This window comes from Stegostoma tigrinum, chromosome 23 (assembly GCF_030684315.1).
Source record: "Stegostoma tigrinum isolate sSteTig4 chromosome 23, sSteTig4.hap1, whole genome shotgun sequence".
In the NCBI taxonomy this organism is placed as follows: domain Eukaryota; kingdom Metazoa; phylum Chordata; class Chondrichthyes; order Orectolobiformes; family Stegostomatidae; genus Stegostoma; species Stegostoma tigrinum.
Genome location: NC_081376.1, coordinates 47,636,054 through 47,654,328, shown reverse-complemented (window position 1 = coordinate 47,654,328; position 18,275 = coordinate 47,636,054). Strand labels below are relative to the sequence as shown.

Below are 18,275 nucleotides of genomic sequence, written 5' to 3'. Positions count from 1 at the left end.
AGCAGGAGTAGGCCATTCAGCCCCTTGAGCCTGCTCTGGCATTTAATATGATCATAGTTAATCTCTAATTGGCCTCAACTCCACTTTCCTACTGTCTCTCCAAGACCCTTCAACCCAACATGAATTAAAAATCTGTCCATCACCTCTTTAAATTTACTTGATGCCCCAGTGTGCGCCGCACTCTGGGATAGCGAATTCCATGGATTCATGATCCTTTGAGAGCAATAATTCCTCCTTATCTCTATTTGAACTCTCCCAGCCCTTATCCTGAACCTCTTGTTCTAGATTGCCCCACATGAGGAAACACCTACTCTACGTCTACTTTGTCAGTCCCCTTTAGCACCTTACCTCAATTAGATCTCCTCTCATCCTTCAATGGAGAATGGAGGTTAGAAGGACAACATTTTACAGGGGGGTAACTGTGAGGAATGGGTGTGCGATGGCAATAAGATAAAGGTGAGTGTCAGAGGTAGTTGGTCTACTGAAAGGTGTCTTGAGAGAAGAGTGAATAGGGAAGGCTTGGTTCACGCTGAGGTGCATGGCAATTGAATGGGGGTTTCTTGCCCTACCTCCCTTTCCTCGGTATGGCCACAGAATCTCATATGGCATCATAGCCATCAGCGAGGGCCTATGCTCCTGCTGCTCAGACATTTCCAGCCACTCTTGCCTGACCCTAAGATGCTGGCATCTTCTTATCAACTGGGAGCAACATTTCTCTTCAGGTGTCCCGAAGATCCGGGGACAGAATTCTCACATCTATCAGTGAAGTTGTCCCTCTTGTTGAACAATTGTAGAATGGACCCATTCTGTCTCTCATTGCATCACACCAGTCACTCATGCAGGTCTAATGGTCAGGAAACCAATATTTAGGAAGCTAAGGCCCTGGCTGTGTTAAAGAACCCTGGTATAACCCACTCTGTTTCCTGTTTGCTGCCCACTCCTGCTGCGAGTAGGCCCAAACATTATAACTCAGCATCACCCTATGAGGTGTAAAAGTTCACCAGGTCAGAAAAGGGTCACAGATCAGTTTAATTTGATAAATTTTTAATGGAAGCTAATGGAATTTTATGTTAAATCTCAAGACGTGTAGAGTGTAAAAGACACAAGTTACAGTTGAGGCTTACAAAAGCCTCATTGTGTTTACCACTGAGCCTGCCACCCTGCAGCAACAACTTTTATTGCCTTAAGGAGAATACAATGCTGATTCACTGTGATGCCACTTGGAATGAGGAACTACAAATATTAAAAAAATCACTTAAGCAACTGAATCTTCCTCGTGAAAGCAATTCCAAAGACAAGGTGATGAGATTGAAGTGTTTAAATGAGTGGAGGTATCAGGTCCATAGGTTCTTGGGGCTCAAGAATGAAAGGGAGTGGGTACAAGACTAACTGTGGAATAGCTGAAACAAAGAACAGGTAAAACTCCTTTCGCATGGTGAATTATGGCTCTGTAGAATTCCCTTCCAAAATTAACAATCGAGACAGAAGCCAGGGACTGTATTAAATATTAACAACAACAGCAAAAGCAAAAATTGCTGGAGAAGCTCAGCAGTTCTGGTCCTGAGGAAGCGTCACCAGACCTGAAACATATAATCTAGTTTCTCTTCATGGGCACTGCCAGACCTGCTGAGCTTTTCCAGCAATTTCTGTTTCTTTTTCTGATTTACAGCGTCCGCAGTTCTTTCGGACTGTATTAAATATTACAGTGATAGGTGGGAACAGGAAGAGAGTTTGAAGGGATATGGGAACTCAGAGGATAAGTGTGATTTGTTCTGGCTGATACAGTTTGTTTCCATGCTATGATGTGTCTGAATTTCAATGTATTTTGTTCATCATTCTAATGTGCTGTCCTGTGGTCTTGGTTTGCCTGCAGTGAATTTGAGAAATGTCTACACATAGCTCCAGTGACATCAAGCCTCCCTGCTTGCCCAGGAACGGACTAGTCAAGATTCCAGCCCAGTCCAATGGATTAGGATCAGCCAGTATCACCAAAGGAACCCCTGCCGCTAAGAACCGACTGTGCCAGTCCTCATCAATTCCAACAGTGCTCCCACCACCTCTTCCTAACCACAGTGAACTGGCTTCACTCGCCCAGGCAGCACATGTGCCCTCCTCATCTCTGTGTGGACTGACTGACTCTATTCCATTGGTGGAACCAAACTCTAACAAGACCTCACCAAGTACATGTCAGCCATCAGGGTCCAAACGAAAACTGTCACTGTCTTCAATGGAAGGGCAATTGCCTATATTGGATGAGAAGATCATCAACCGACTCTTCTGGTACTTTTCTTCTTGCGAGAGATGTGTTTTGGCGCAGGTGTGTAAAGTGTGGAGAAAGGTCTTGTACCAGGTGAAGTTCTGGGAAGGCATCACGCCCATTCTCCATGCAAAGGAATTGTACAATATCCTTCTGAACGGAGAGAAGGAGTTTGTCAACCTGCAAGGATTTGCCATCCGTGGCTTTGATTCTTTCTGCCTGATCGGAGTCTCTGATCTGGACATTTGTGAGTTTATAGATAACTACCCCCTCTCCAAGAAAGGTGTGAGGTCAGTGAGCTTGAAAAGATCGACAATCACTGATGCAGGACTTGAGGTGAGATGTCAATATCATTATTATTACTCGATTCCCATTACCCTGTGGTCATCTTAACCCCTGCAATCTCTATAATCCAGGCTAACCTTCTCATTTTCTCTAGCTTAACCTTCCATTCTGTGGGCCACGTGTGGCGTAGATCACCATCCAAAAAAGGGACAATGTTCACGACTCAGTAACCATATAGTCCTGAGCTATTTTGCAGTGGCCAAGAGCTGAAAAGACACTTACGATAAATAATAACACTAAACATTTTACTTGCAGCTGGCTGAAATATTTTTTAAAATTCTATTGGAAAATATTTGTTTATAATTATATTTAAGAGTTATAATAATCTTAAAATTGGTTGTACAGAACTGCTGTCTACACAAGTGCATTTTGGAAATAATGTTGCTGAGAACGGGCCCTGCCCAGTATGAAACTAGCACGGGGGATACTGAAGCAAATCTTGCTGCAGTCAAATGCTTCGGGAAACATTCCAACAATACTTTTATGTTCCCAATTCTATTTCCAGCACGGGCTGGTTTGATCTGCAGCCAAAATTAGGCCCAGGATATTTTAACTCTGAAACCTCTCGACAATGTGTTTGCCAAGTTTTCCATTGAACTGAGTTGGCCAGGAATGCATCCACTTCCGGGGAGACAGTTCCCACAAATTAGCCAGCATCTGTTTAAATCAGGAATGAGCCTCTCAAAGAGAGCTTGCTTCCCTTGTGGCTAATTTCATTTCCAAGGTACTGAAGAATACGTCACAGGTTCGGGTCCTCAGAAGCCTCTGCGGACATATGCGTCCAAAAAAAAGTCCCCAGCTATACCAGGAATGTTGCCAAACACTGCAAGGAGAGGAGTCGGTGATCATGTATTCTAAGATTGTCATTCCCAGGATTTGGAGGAAGTACATCACTACAGGATGGACAATAGTGAGTATTACTCTGTATTTACTCCCCGTGCTGTCCATATCACTTGGCAGCAGTCCTTCACACTGTTCTCCTGTCTATTGTAATTCCTTGTTATCACATTATTCACGATCCAGCTGTTACACCCACCTGACGCTTCCCAATTTGTTATGGTACCTGATGGATACCCCAAAGCCTTAAATTCCTGTGTGACGAGGGTACGAACCGACTCCCCTTCTTCATTCACACCCCTGCACCGCAACCGCCCCCCCCCCCCCGCCCGCCATCAGCTAGTTGCAACAAGGTTAACTTACAATCACATCCCTTCTCTTGCGCTTCTTCCAGACCCAAACGACCTTATACTTAAAAGTAGCTGATTTAACTGGGCTTTTTTTTAAAACAACAAGAAGAGTGAGTTTATTAATTACTCAGTGTGGCAAGAATTGGTAACACAATACAAATTAGAAATAGGTGAGTCCAAAAAAGTAGAAGTTTTAAAACATATGCAAACATCTCTGAATTGTTCAAGAAGAATGGAGATTCGAAGACTGTGACTGTGGCAATGGTGATACACTGATAGGGTTGATGTTTGAATTTCAGGATTTTTATTTTTAGGTTGATTGAAATTCTCTCATCCTAATTCCTTTCAAACGGGACAGAATTCCAGCATTCAGGGTGAGATAGAGTCAACATCAGGGTGACTAGGGGATATTCTCCAGCTGTGGCATTCACAGCAAGCAAGCACTCTCAAACCCAAGCTGACACATACAAGACCATTCAGTCCCACTGGTGCACTCCAGTAAAATTGAAATTAGCTTTTTAACCTTGGTCCTCGTGTATTCTTCGTAGAATATCATTGAATCCGTACAGTGTAGAAACAGGCCCTTCGGCCCAACAAGTCCACACTGACCCTCACAGCATCCCTCCCAGACCCATCACTCCTTAACCCACCTAATCTACACTATCCTGAACACTGTGGGCAATTTCCCATGGCCATTCCACCCAACCTGCACATCTTTGGACTGTGAGAGGAAACCGGAGCACCCAGAGGAAACCCACGCAGACCCCGGGAGAATGTGCAAACTGCACACAGACAGTCGCTCGAGGCTGGAATCGAACCCGGGTCCCTGGGGCTGTGCGGCTGCAGTGCTAACCACTGAGCCACCGTGCCGCCTGTTCAAAGAGAAAAATACCAAATATCTCTGCAGTTGGGACATATTCCACATGGGTGGCTCGCTGTTCATCAGCAGGTTGTCATCACCTCCATTATCTTTTTATGATCACAAGAAATCACAGTCCAGTCTGTTGTGACTTGACCTTTCCCCTCTTTAGTGGGTTGCTGCTAGAACTTCCCATTGTATCTATTGGTGTGACATTCCATGGGTCTCTCGCTGTCCTTCTCTCTACAGATAGCCTCTTGACTCCCATCTATAGCCAAACAAGCAATATGCTCCCTCATCATTTACAGACACTCACATCATCCTTGCTTCATTTAAACCAACAGTGAATAACACTGTCCCCTCCCTGGCTAACCCACAATCACGAGTTCCAACTCCACTTCACAATCTGAAAACTTACACCCTAATCAGCGACACATCATTCTGCTCACCTCTTATTCCTCACCTCTGCGGTCTCTTTCTCACTGACCTCTCACTACCTTTCTCCCTCTCTCTGCAGAGGAAAAGAAGGAGTTTTAGGAGAAAGATTAGAGTAGGACAAATTGAAGTGTAGCAGTAATTTATTGATATCTTTGGCCCTGACAGAGTATGTGCCAGGGCATTTTGATACCAGGAATTTTGGTGAACAGGGCCTCTGGTATGACTTGCCTCTTCTAATGGAGTCTTAGAAAAGTGCATGGAGTATTGAATCAGCTTCAACACATTAACTTACATTGTGCATATCCATGTCTTCTGCAACTGTGTGGTTTCTGAATGCTAACTTAAATATTGTCCTTTTTCTCTTCCTCTAGGCATCCTCAGCTGCCAGAACCCATGAAGAAGGTACCCCAGAGGAAGATAATCTTCCTTAGCATGCACCATCACGCACTCATTCCACACAAGCAACAGCACAGAAATTGACATGAGGGAGTGGACTAGAGTGATCATCACAAGATGATGCCTTGAGCACTACAGCACAAAGATTGATCATAGTGACAGGATCTGCCTGACAGAGACCTTGCTGAAGTGTGAGGCGCTCTCTTGGCTCTGCATTGACTGCTGGAATCATTTGAACAGTTGGAAGAGATTTTGAAGGTCCTTGCCAAGGGATTGCACCTCCAGGGCAGGACATACAAAATGGCCACCTCCAGAGTTAGTGCTCTCGCACCCTTACAGCGTCATTATGCGTTTGGGTGCTGTGCAGCATCTGTGCAAACTCTCTAGTGGCTATCTTTGCAGACGCTGGAGAGTTCCACATTGGAGGTAAACATTGCACGGGCTGATGCCAATTTTGGAGGCATTGATGTGACACGCGGTTAGGGGGTTCCAAGAGGTGTTCATCTCCTGTACTATGCCTTACCACAGATAGGTGGTGATGTTGAGCCCAGTCCCCCTGGGAGCAGCATTGGCACAGCAGAAGTGGGACATACACGTTGCTTATTCTCAGGACGCCTGCGTGTTTGACCCTGCACCGTCTCCGTAATTGATACCCAATAGGGGGTACCGGAAAGCCAGCCTGGGGCAGATTGTCCTCGCAGAGGTCAAAATGCTGCCACCTGAAACTGTGCCTTCTTGGGTTCAAGCAAATAAGAATCATTGGGAATAAACGTCTCTGAGACTGAGCAGCAGCAACTTTGGAGCAATTGGGATGAAGATAATGGGAGGAGTAGCTGGTAGGGAGTGCAGAAGAAAGGCACTACAGACTGGGGACTTCTGCATCGAAAGCTTGCGTTCAATCATCAATAACAAAATCATGCCAGAGGCTGAGGGATGACCTTACAGAGGTTTATAAAATCATGAGGGCCGTAGATAGGGTGAATAGCAAAGATCCTTTACGAAAAGTAAGGGAGCCCAAAACTAGAGGGGCATAGGTTTAAGATGGGAAGGGAAGGATTTAAAAGGACCTGAGGGGCAACTTTTTCACGCAGAGATGGCGCATGTATGGAATGGGCCGGGTGAGGAAGTGGTGGAGGCTGGTACAATTATAACATTTAAAAGGCATCTAGTCAGGTACATGGATGGGAAAGGTTTCGAGGGTTATGGGCCGATGGAGGTGAATGGAACTAGTTTAGTTTGAGATACATGGCCAGCATGGATGAGTTGGACCAAACCGATCGCCTCCATTTAAGAGGAATTGGTGTTTTGCTCAATGCAGCCACACCCTGGAAGAAGTGGGTATTGTCAGCAAATAGCAGCCTGAGGTGAAAAAATATAGAGGGTAAAGTTACTAACAAGACCATCGATAAAGATGGTTCCATAACCCATCAGCTTCCGGGCCTGTTGTACCTATTGCTTCTCCTAATGTGTATGATATACCTTTGGCCAAAGACCCTTGTGCGAGATAAGACATCCTCCAAGCATCGCTGCTTACCGCCTTCCAACTAACTGAGATATGGCTGTCTTTCATCCAGTTGTTCCTCCATCCAGACTAAATAAAAAGCAAAAACGACTTAGTCAGGGTAAGACAAAGAAGTCAAATCTCTGAAATCCCTTGGCAAGCTACGAACTTGGTGTCATGTGATTTCTGACGAAAGAAAGCACTGCGATGTTAACCATCTAAATGACTTTAAGTGAGCACCCCTTCAAAATCTCCTTCCAGTCATCAGAAAATAACACCAGGGTCCCAAAAATATCATGGGACCTCAATTTGAAAACATTGATCAGCACGTACACTAGTTTCTGGCTTCTGAGCATCATCAGTGACATTTAGCTGGTTAGCGCAGTTAGTTCAATGATTGGATTGAATCACTGAATGATACCAATGGTGTAGGTTCAACCTTAACCCTTGCCTGAGATGTGGTGACCCTCAGGTTTAATTCAGGTCTCTCTCTCTCTCTCAGTAATGAAGGAACAGCCTATGATATTCTGGAGACTGTTGGGACACATTGGGAATGGGATTCTAAGTGGATTTCTGAGCCTTCAACCTGCACATCCAATTCAAACTGCTGACAGTATAGAGTTAAAATTAACTCTTTGTTCCAAAAATCTCTGCTCATGTTGTTTAAATTCTTACCAATACATGAAAATTGAACAAAATCAAACATGCTGCAAAAGTTAAAATTCTCACTGAGCAACTGTTTTGTTGATATTCATTAATTGCTAGATTGTGTGTTAATGCAAATCATGTTTGATATCAACAGCTGTGGGAAGGTAACTTCTGGTTGCAAGCCCTGTTCCCAGATTTAGTAAACTCAACATGGATCAAAAGCAATTTAAAAAGCACTTCATTAATGTGTTTTGTGATCATTGAGTTGAAATCATTAATGATTGTTATTTTCATAATGCGTCATTTCCATTTCTTGCTTGAGATTCTTATTTTGCCTTCATTGTTTGTGTAATTACCTTTTACTTTGAATTTGAAGTTTCATTTGGTGTCATTCTCTGAATTTTAATGTCCAGGTGTGTTTGTAAATCAGCTTCTACTTAATACAATGTTGTCTTATTTGAGACTAGCAGGCGACTTTCTATCTGTTTGTCTCACACTCTACAATATCCTGGCTGTACTATTTTTTTAGCTGCAAAATTTAAAAGTATAACAAGACAGTGAACTGCTCCTGCTTTTTTATTACTTACAGGAGCATTGCTTGAATCCAACGTTCCCACAAGCCTTGATCTTCATATTCAAGAACATTTTAGACATCCACATCAACATTTCCCAAACTTTTTCTAATTGCAATCCCAATTCAAGACTTGAAAATTATTGCGATCCTCAGTGTGATGGTGAGGGGTAGGAATGTGACTGTTATCACTCTGTTAATGTTCCATAGTGACCCAAAGTTTTAGCCTGTGACTCCACTTGGGGTGATGACCCTCATTTTGGCAAACTGTGCTCTATATCAAAGTGTGAAGCTGGATGAACACAGCAGGCCAAGCAGCATCACAGGAGCACAAAAGCTGACGTTTCGGGCTGGGATGATTTTGAAATGCAGTGAGGGGAGGGGAAGAACTGGGCTGGTTTTGGGATGCAGTGCCATCATGGGCCTCCTGCAGTGCCACAATGATGCCACCCGAAGGTTGCAAGAACAGCAACTCATATTCTGCTTAGGAACCCCGCAGCCCAATAGTATCAACGTGGACTTCACAAGCTTCAAAATCTCCCCCTCCCCCGCTGCATCCCAAAACCAGCCCAGTTCTTCCCCTCCCCCCACTGCATCCCAAAACCAGCCCAGCCTGTCTCCACTTCCCTAACCTGTCCTTCCTCTCACCCATCCCTTCCTCCCACCTCAAGCCGCACCTCAATTTCCTACCTATTAACCTCATCCCAACTCCTTGACCTGTCCATCTTCCCTGGACTGACCTAACCCCTCCCTACCTCCTCACCTATACTCTCCTCACCACCTATCTTCTTTTCTCTCCATCTTCGGTTCACCTCCCCCTCTCTCCCTATTTATTCCAGTTCCCTCTCCCCATCCCTCTCTCTGATGAAGGGTCTAGGCCCGAAACGTCAGCTTTTGTGCTCCTGAGATGCTGCTTGGCCTGCTGTGTTCATCCAGCTCCACACTTTGTTATCTTAGATTCTCCAACATCTGCAGTTCCCATTATCTCTGTGCTCTATATCCTTCAGGAATTCTGATGTCTGATGTTCCTATCTCCTTCAGATCTTCAGCTTGCTATAGTGGTGCATACCATACACTAGAAATTGAATATTCTAACAGGTATCGTACAAATTCAATATTTGTTGAATCTAGTGGCACAAGTCTAAATTTCCTTAAGTCCTGCATCATTAATGCATTATCTCATTAGGTCCTCTGTTACAAATCCAATATTGTCCGAGTACAGTTACAAAACCAATACTCCTTCAAAACCTACCTCATGATGGGCAAGAGAGTGGAACGGATGCCTCACCTATCCACTTCTCACCGACCAACCACGATGCCCCCTCACCTGCATCTCACCTAGTCTCCCCCCAGCCTCAACCCCTCTCTCTATTTATTTCTGGGCTCCCCTACCCCTCAGCCGTGATATTGTAGAGTGTGAGACAAACAGATGGAAAGCCGCCAGTGATAATGGGAGCTGCAGATGTTGGAGAATCCAAGATAACAAAGTGTGGAGCTGGATGAACACAGCAGGCCAAGCAGCATCTCAGGAGCACAAAAGCTGACGTTTCAGGCCTAGACCCTTCATCAAAGTCGCCTGCTAGTCTCAAATAAGACAATTGTATTGTATTAAGTAGAAGCTGATTTACAAACACACCTGGGCATTAAAATTCAGAGGTAGTGACACCAAATGAAATTTCAAATTCAAAGTAAAAGGTAATTACACAAACAATGAAGGCAAAATAAGAGTCTCAAGCAAGAAATGGTTTCAGCCCAAAACATTGACTTTCCTGCTCCTCGGATACTATCTGACCAGCTGCGCTTTTCCACCTCCACATTTATTGACTCCAGCTTTCAGCATCTGTAGCCCTTACAGTTTCTCGGATACCCTCGGCCTGTTTATATATTAAAAAAAAGTGTTACTTGAAGGGTACATAAGAATTTGTTCCTCGCCAGCACTTTGAAACAGAGGTGGATAATTGATACTGTAACAACAAGAAACACAACAGGAAATGGAATTCCCCACTGAGTGTGTACAGTATTATTAATCATGTCAACCAGCTTCTGGTGAATTGAAAGTTGCCATTTAATTCTGGAGCTGGAGATGTTGAATGTAAAACCTTTTGCACTAAGGCCTCGGCTGAAACATCTCAGAGATGATTTAAACTGAAAATGCTGGGCCAGCGTAAAGAGAAAGCACGGGTCAACATTTCAGCTGAAGACATTCAGCATCTATGCCCAAAATGTTAGCCTGTCTTCACTTTCTCAAATGCTGATGGCCCAGTTCTAAATTAATTTCTATTATTAGTTCAGATTTGTATTTTTAACAATTATTTTTAAAAGAGAACACTAATCAGAGAGATTACCATTAATCTAGGCATTACGCTCCACGAATCATCTGAAGGATCTACACTGCAGTAATTATAGTCTTTCAGGCTTAAATTATTATCCTTTCATCACCTTAGACTAGCATTGCAATGGGTTCCATTTTACTGTGACTACGATAGATATCCCATTGAACAATGTATTACTGCCTGTCAGGACTAGTTTATTTTAGCTCAGTCCTGAGGTTCAAATGATTTCAGTAAACTGCTCAAATGTTGGATTTGATTGAATGACTTTAAATAAATCAAACTAAATTGCAACCTCATTCCTTTCCCCCACTCATGCTTGATATTGAAACATAAATCTATAGAGGTCATAATACAACAATACAAAGATAAATCATTTATTTGGAAAGGTCAACTGGTGTGCACAAAATGGGAGAAAATCTATTAATTAGTAAAAAAACCACAAAATAACTTTGAAATCGTTCAAGAAGAACCTTCAAAAAGTAATTGGTTTTATGCATACTATATATTCTGTGTGTGGCTCCTTAATGTTCAGCCTTGAACTCTTGTATGTATGTCCCCACCTTTATGTACAGATAATTATGAGCCTTGAATGCATCTCTCCCCATGAACAGTGTATCTCTGGCCAGGTACACCTTCCTAATTAAACATGATCTGCCAAGTTTTGTCCACTCATTCAGCCTATCAAATCAAATGCTTATGTTCTCAGCAAAAATACTCTCCCATCTATTTTTGTATTATTTTTGCAAAATTGGATACATTACTCCTGGCTCCCTCTAGCACTAAAGCCGATAACAAATAATTGTGGCCTTTGAACTAGTTACATCTTTCCAACCTGAAAGAGACTCATTAATCTCAACTTCCCACCTTCTGTGTTTTAATCATTTCTCAAATCGTGTAATATATTAATTCGCAATACTGTGAACTCCTATCTAACCTTTTATGTGGGACCTTATTGAATAACTTCTGAAAATCTACATGTACTACATTTACTAATTTCCCTTTATCAAGTCTATATGCTCAAAGAACTTTAGCAAATTTGTTGAACATAACATCCTTTTTACAAAACCATGTTGATTCTGATTGCAGTAAACTTTTCCGAATGCCCTGTTGTTTCTTCCTTAATAATGCAGTCTAACATTTTCCTAATAACAGATGTTAGGTTATAGTTTCCTGTTTTCTGTCTCTCTCTTTTTAGATAGGGACATCACATTAATAGCTTCCCGATTCACTCGAACTCTCCCTGAATCCAATAAGTTCTGGGATATTTTGACCATTGCTTCCACTATCTCTGCAGAAACTTCCTTTAAAACCCTTGGATCCAGGCTATTATTCCCCATTAGTTGTCAAGTACTTTGTCCCTTGTAATAGAGTATCATAGGATCTTTCCTCCCATTAGCACTTTGCTTATCTGTCATGTTTGATGGATATTTATAGCATCCTCCAGTATGAAACCAATGCAAAATATTGATTTATATTGCTTGCCATTTCCCTGTTCCCCATTATTAATTCGTTATTTGTATCCTTAATGGGTCCTGCACTCACTTTGGCTACTCTTTTTCTTTTTATATATCCATAGAAGCTCTTACTGTTGGTTTTTATTTTTCTTGCCAGTTTACTTTCATAATCAACTTTTCCTTTTTTGTTTACTCTTTAGTTATCCACTGCTTGTTCCTAAAAGAATTCACATTCCTCTGGCCTACCACAAGTTTTTGCCATTTGATACATTTTTTTTGCTTGGATCCACTTCTTGACTGCCTTTGATAAGCACAGATGGTTTATCCTTCTCATCAGTGCTTCTTTTTGATAAAAAATGTTTTTTTGCTTAGCTTCATGAAACATCTGGATAAATGATTACTACTCTTTATCATTGACCTTCCTCTTAGTCTATTCTTTTAGACAATTCATTCTTCATGCCTCTATAATAGCCTGTATTTAAGTTTAGGACACTGGTTCAAGACCCAAGTTGCTCACCCTCAAACTGAATTTAAAGTCTACCATATTGCAGTTGCTACTTCCTAAACGATCCTTAACCATGCAACATCTTATAAATCCTACGCCATCACACATTGCTAGCACTAAAATAGCTTGTTCCTGGGTAGGATCTGCAATATATTGCTCTAAGAAGCAACCGCTAGTACATTCTGCAAATTTACACTAAATTTTACTCTTGCCACTCTGGTTTGCCCAGTCAATATGCAGCTTAAATCACCCTTGACAATTTAGTGTCCTTCTTACATGTTTCCATTATTTCCAGATTTATAATTTGTCTCACAGAGAGGCAATTCTTCAGTGCCCTATGGGTGGCTCCCATCCTTGAATAATTTCTCTTCCTATTCTTATTTCCACCCAGACTGATTCCATATCACAATCTATTTTACTGGATATGACTACTGAATACCACATTGATACACTCTTTTATTAACAAAGCTCCACCACGCTACCCCCCGCCACCGAACATAATGGAGATGGTGGCCTTGTGGTATTATTGCTAGACTGTTACTCTAGAGGGACAGGTCATGTTCTGGGGACCCAGGTTTGAATCCTGCCATGGCAGACAGTGGAATTTGAATTGAATAAACATCTGGAGTTCAGAGTTGAATGATGACCAGAAATCCATTGCCAATTGTCAGGAAAGACCCGGTTCTTTAGGGAAGGAAGCTGCTGTCCTTACCTGGCCTATATTTGACACCAGACCACAGCAACGTGTTTGACTTTTATCTGCCCTCTGGGCAATTGGGGATGGCCAATAATTGCTGGCCTCACCAGTGATGCCCACGTCCTATAAATAAATTTTAGAAAAAGCCCCCTTTTCCTTTTTGCCCATTCTCCTGGAATGTCGAACACCTTTGAATATTGACTCTCCAGGCTTTGTCACTCTGTAGCGCTATATTTGTAACAGATATCCAGTTATATTCGTTTATTTCCATTTGTGCCATCAACTCATCAAACTTATTATAAATTCTGTGTACAGCCAGATGAAGAATTTTGACTTTTTATCATTATTACTTATTCTGATTCTAATTTCTGCTGCACACTTTTGCTTATTTTTCTACCCCTTCCTGTCACACTTTGATTATCATTCATCTCTTCGATACCCTGCACCTCTGCTCTCTCGTTCCTGTTAATTTTTTAAACTTTTCTTCAAATAAGCCCTTCCTCCATTTGCAGTGAAGCTTTCCTCAAATATTTATTCTATGACTGTGGAAAGAGACCTAGATATCATAATTTTATTTTATGCCTTTCCATATTCATGATGCAAAAACCTTAGCACCAATATCCACAGCAGATCTAACAATGATTCTCTGAGTTTTCTTATTTTCTCTTTAACCTTTTGGATATTTGTGCTTTCCTGCACCGCAAGCTCTGATTTTTCACCCAGGGTAATAAGTTAATGGAGGTGTTTGAAGAAGAGAAAAGCAAGCTGGGGCAGCTACTGAAATAACAGCTGATCAGTTTGAGATGAAATCAACGCCAGTTACGTTTTTACTGAGCGACTGCATTGGTGATAGCTACCAGTTTACAAATTTATCTATACAGGTTTTGATTGACCAGGGTATGAGATAGATTTTGATATTTAAGGTCACCTTCTGGGTGTCCGATCCATGCTGGTTTGTCCTCTTATACATGTGGGTATGTACCACCAACAAGAAGAGTATTTCACAGAAGTGATGACTAAGGAGAACTTGATGCTAGGCCACTGAAGGAGATAGTGGGATTGGTGACCTAAAGCTTGAAATAGAATTTTAGGAGTGTCTTAAAAGGAGGAGTGAGAGGGCAAAAAGCCAAGAGGTTTAGGGAGGAAATCCCAGAAATCAGGACACATGCATAGGCACCAACGTTGGAGCAAATGCAAGCAGAGATGTGCAAGAGGTCAGAACTGAAGAAACAGAGATTTTGGATGGTTTTGGGGGCTGGAGGTGGTTCAGAAATATGGAGGGGAAGGCCATGGGGGATTTGAAGCTGGGGATTAGCATTTTAAGAGTGAGGCAGGAGCCATTATAGATCAGAGAGCACAAGGGTGATGGCATGCTGTGGAATTCATATAGTAATTTCTCATTTCTTGTCATGCATCAGATAGTTTTGTTGCATTAGCTTTAATGTATTTTTTTACATGCTGTGTGATGCAGAGTATTTGACCCCAAGATGTGCTTCCAAACACACCTGCACCTCACCCCCCACCATTAAAGGTGCCCATTTCCCATTCCATAGCATTGCTGGTTTCCTCAGATGTTCTGCTACTGAAGTCCTGTTCCTTGACTTGTTGCATTCGGAGCTGACTATTGTAAGGGTACCTGACAAATCTTCCACATCTTACCTTCCAAAAACTTGAGGCCACCAAAACATTACAGTGAGTGTCTGATCTTACACCAAGTTTCTTTTATCAATCACACTGTTCTTTTAAAGCAACCTATCATGACCCACCTTTGCAGCAATCCACACCCCAAGAGAGTTGAACCTGGTCCTGCTAGCCCAGAGGCAGCAACACAGCCAATGCTCCATGAAGTTCTTTAAAGCCTACTGCACTTCCCTTCACCCATCCAAGTACTAACTAGGACTGACGTTGCTTAGCTTCCGAGATTGGACAGGATCAGGCATTTTCCTACTAGTGTGGCTGTTGGCATTGCTCTGTGTCCACTGACCTACATTGGTGCCCAGTTAACCCATACCTTGATTTTAAATTTCCCATCCATGTTCTCAAACCTGTCTGGAGCCATGACCCTTCCCATTCCTGTTGTCTCCTCCATCCCCACCATCCTGTCAGATACCTATGCTTTTCTGATTCCGGCCTCTCAAGCATCCCTATTTTTAGTTGTTACGCCGTTTCTGGCCGGTGGTCCTTGAATTCACTCCCTGTACCTTTCCACTTCTCTATCTCTTTCTCCTTCTTTAAGACACTCCTTCAAAACCAATCTGATGGACCAAATCTACTCTCTTTTGGCTCGGTAACTTTGTTGCCTTATGATAGCTCTGTGAAGTGGCTTGATAAGTTTTATTATGTTAAAGGTGCTATGCAATTGCAAAAAAAAATTGTGAAATAATACATGAGATCTAAACTACTTTAAAGAGAATTTGCCCTGAGTTGTTTAATTATCTGAGCCTTGAAACTACAGTTGGATGAAATTAATTACCCCCATCGTCCCCGCTACATGTTACAGTTAAACCCTAGGAAAAGATTTTGAATCATCTAATTATAAAGAGTCTTCTATCTCAAAAGGAAAGTAGATACAGTGAAATCAAGTCCAAATGTCTAATTGTGTTTGTGCCAGGCTAAGTCAAGCTTAAACAAAATTAAAACAAAGAACTGCAAATGCTGGAAATCTGAAACCAAAACGGAAAGTGCAGGAGAAAAGCAGCAGGTCTGACACCACCTGTAGAGAGAAAGTGAGTTAACATTTTGAGTCTGGTAACCCTTCTTTAGAAATAAAATTACTTTTGCAGAGTAAAAGTGAGTCTCAGAGGCTCTGAGCCTTTCAGTGAGAGCCTTTCTCATTGCCAATGCTAAGAGTCAGAAGGTGATAAGGCTAGAAGGTGCACCACTAGGATCTTCATTTACGAGTGGTGTACCACAAGGACCTGTCCTGGGTCCTCTTCTATTTGTGATTTTTGTCAATGATTTGGATGAGGGAGTGGAAGGGTGGATTAGCAAGTTCGCAGAGGTGGGTCGTGTTGTGGACAGTGCGGAGGGCTGTTCTAGGTTACAAAGGGACGTTGATAGGATGCAGAGCTGGGCTGAGAAGTGACAGATGGCATTTAATCCTGAAAAGTGTGAGGTGATTCATTTTGGGAGGAAAAACTTGAAAGTAGGATACTGGGTTAACGGAAAGATTCTTGGTAGTATGGAGGAGCACAGGGATCTTCCAGTTCATGGCCACAGTTCCCTGAAAGCTGCCATCCAGGTGGAAAGGGTTGTTAAGTAGGCACTAAGGTGTGTTAGCTTTCACTAATAGAGGGGTTGAGTTCAAGAGCTGCGAAGTTATGCTCCAGCTATACAAAGTCCTGGTTCAGCCACATCTGGAGTGTTGTGTCCAGTTCTGGTTGCCTCATTACAAGAAAGATGTGGAAGCTTTGGAAAGGGTGCAGAGGAGATTTACCAGGATGTTGCCTGGAATGGAGGGAAGGTCTTATGAGGAAAGGTTGAGAGAGCTAGGGCTTTTCTCTTTGGAACGACGAAGGACAAGAGGTGACTTGATAAAGGTGTACAAAATGATCAGAGGCATAAATAGCACAGACAGCCAGAAACGTTTTCCTAGGGTGGAGGTAGCTATTACGAGGGGGTATAGTTTTAAAGTGAGTGGAGGTAGATGTAGGGGAGACGTCAGAGGTAGGTTCTTTACTTAGAGAGTGGTCGGGACGTGGAATGCATTGCTGGAGAGGTAGTGGAGTCGGCCTCATTAGGGGCATTTAAGCGACTATTATATAGGCATATGAGGATAGTATAAGGTAGGGGTGGACGTTAGATAAACCTTAGGATTAGGGTAAAGGTTTGGCACAACATCGTGGGCTGAAGGGCCTATACTGTTCTATGTTCTATAACAAACTGGGGCAGTCTAAAAAGATTCTTAGGGATGGATCAAGAGATCTTCCAGAGTAGGACAGAGGTTTTAAATGACTCATTTACAACTGGCATCCCTCTGGCAGACAAAATATAGCTAACCATTATTAGAATATATAGATATGAGCATCACTTTGATTCTGATATAATACTGGAAAGAGTAAGAGGGTTTGAAATGACACTCAGATAAGAGCTGTGTTCACTGGGCCTCTGACTTTAACGATTCATTAGGGCTTATTGTGACTTCAAGGAGGCTGATGTTGCTCCAAAATGAAAAGGCAACTAGCCCTAACCAGTATTAGAAGCCAATTCATTTCACTTTGGTTATAGGAATGTTGCTAGAAAGTTTCATTGGAAGTCAGCCGTGTGTCCTGTGGTCAGCAACGGGGCTATTAGAGGCATTCTACACGGTATCATGTAAAAGACAGGCATTATTTACCAAACAAATTCCCTGAGTGAGGTATTAGGCTGGTAGTCAATCCAGTGTGGAGCAGGAGGAACACGGCAGGTCAGGCAGCATTAGAGGAGCAGGAGAGTTGATGTTTCAGGTCTGGACCCTTCATCAGGACTGGTTGGAGGGAAGGGAGCTGGGAAATAAATAGAGGGAAGAGGGGTGGGGGTGGGGGGAGGCGGGTGGGATGACGATAGGTGAATGCAGATAGGGAATGGTGGGGTTTGGTCCATGAGAGGGGTGGGGCAGATAAGTGGGGAAGGAGATGGACAGGTAGAGGGATGAGAGGGAGAGTCAGACATGGGATGAGGTTGGGGTGATTTGAAAACTGGTGAATTCCATGTTTAGGCCATCAGGCTGTCGGCTCCCGAGACGGAATATGAGATGTTGCTCCTCCAATTTGCGGGTGGCATCATTGTGGCTCTGGTGGAGGTCCATGATGGATGTGTCACCCAGGGAGCAGGAAGGGGAGTCAAAATGGTTGGCAACCGCAAGGTGTTGTTGATTATAGGGTGCAGAGCCCAGGTGCCCCACAAATCTGTCACTGAGTCTGTGTTTGGTCTCACCAATGTACAGGAGACCACATCAGGAGCAGCAGATACAGTAGACCAAGTTGGCAGATGCACAGGTGAACCACTGTCAGATATGGAAAATTTGTCTTGGACCATGGATGGAGGTGAGGGAGGAGGTGTAGGGGCAGATGAAGCACCTCTGCAGTTGCTGGGAGAGGTGCCCG

At 42.9% G+C, this 18,275-nt stretch overlaps 1 protein-coding gene across 7 annotated transcripts in view; it reads left to right on the top strand.

Annotated features, from left to right (window-relative positions):
* The window catches only part of fbxl16 (F-box and leucine-rich repeat protein 16), a 290,017-nt gene that overhangs the window by 189,365 nt on the left and 82,377 nt on the right, over window positions 1-18,275 (top strand). For 6 of the 7 annotated variants that reach the window (XM_059654147.1, XM_059654148.1, XM_048552820.2 and 3 more), the window contains exon 2: window positions 1,874-2,593. In XM_059654147.1, coding sequence (XP_059510130.1) covers window positions 1,886-2,593 — 708 coding nt within the window. In that variant the 5' untranslated portion in view covers window positions 1,874-1,885. Of the gene's footprint in view, window positions 1-1,300; window positions 1,417-1,873; window positions 2,594-18,275 lie in introns of those variants that run through there. The other variant, XM_048552816.2, reaches the window with a different exon arrangement.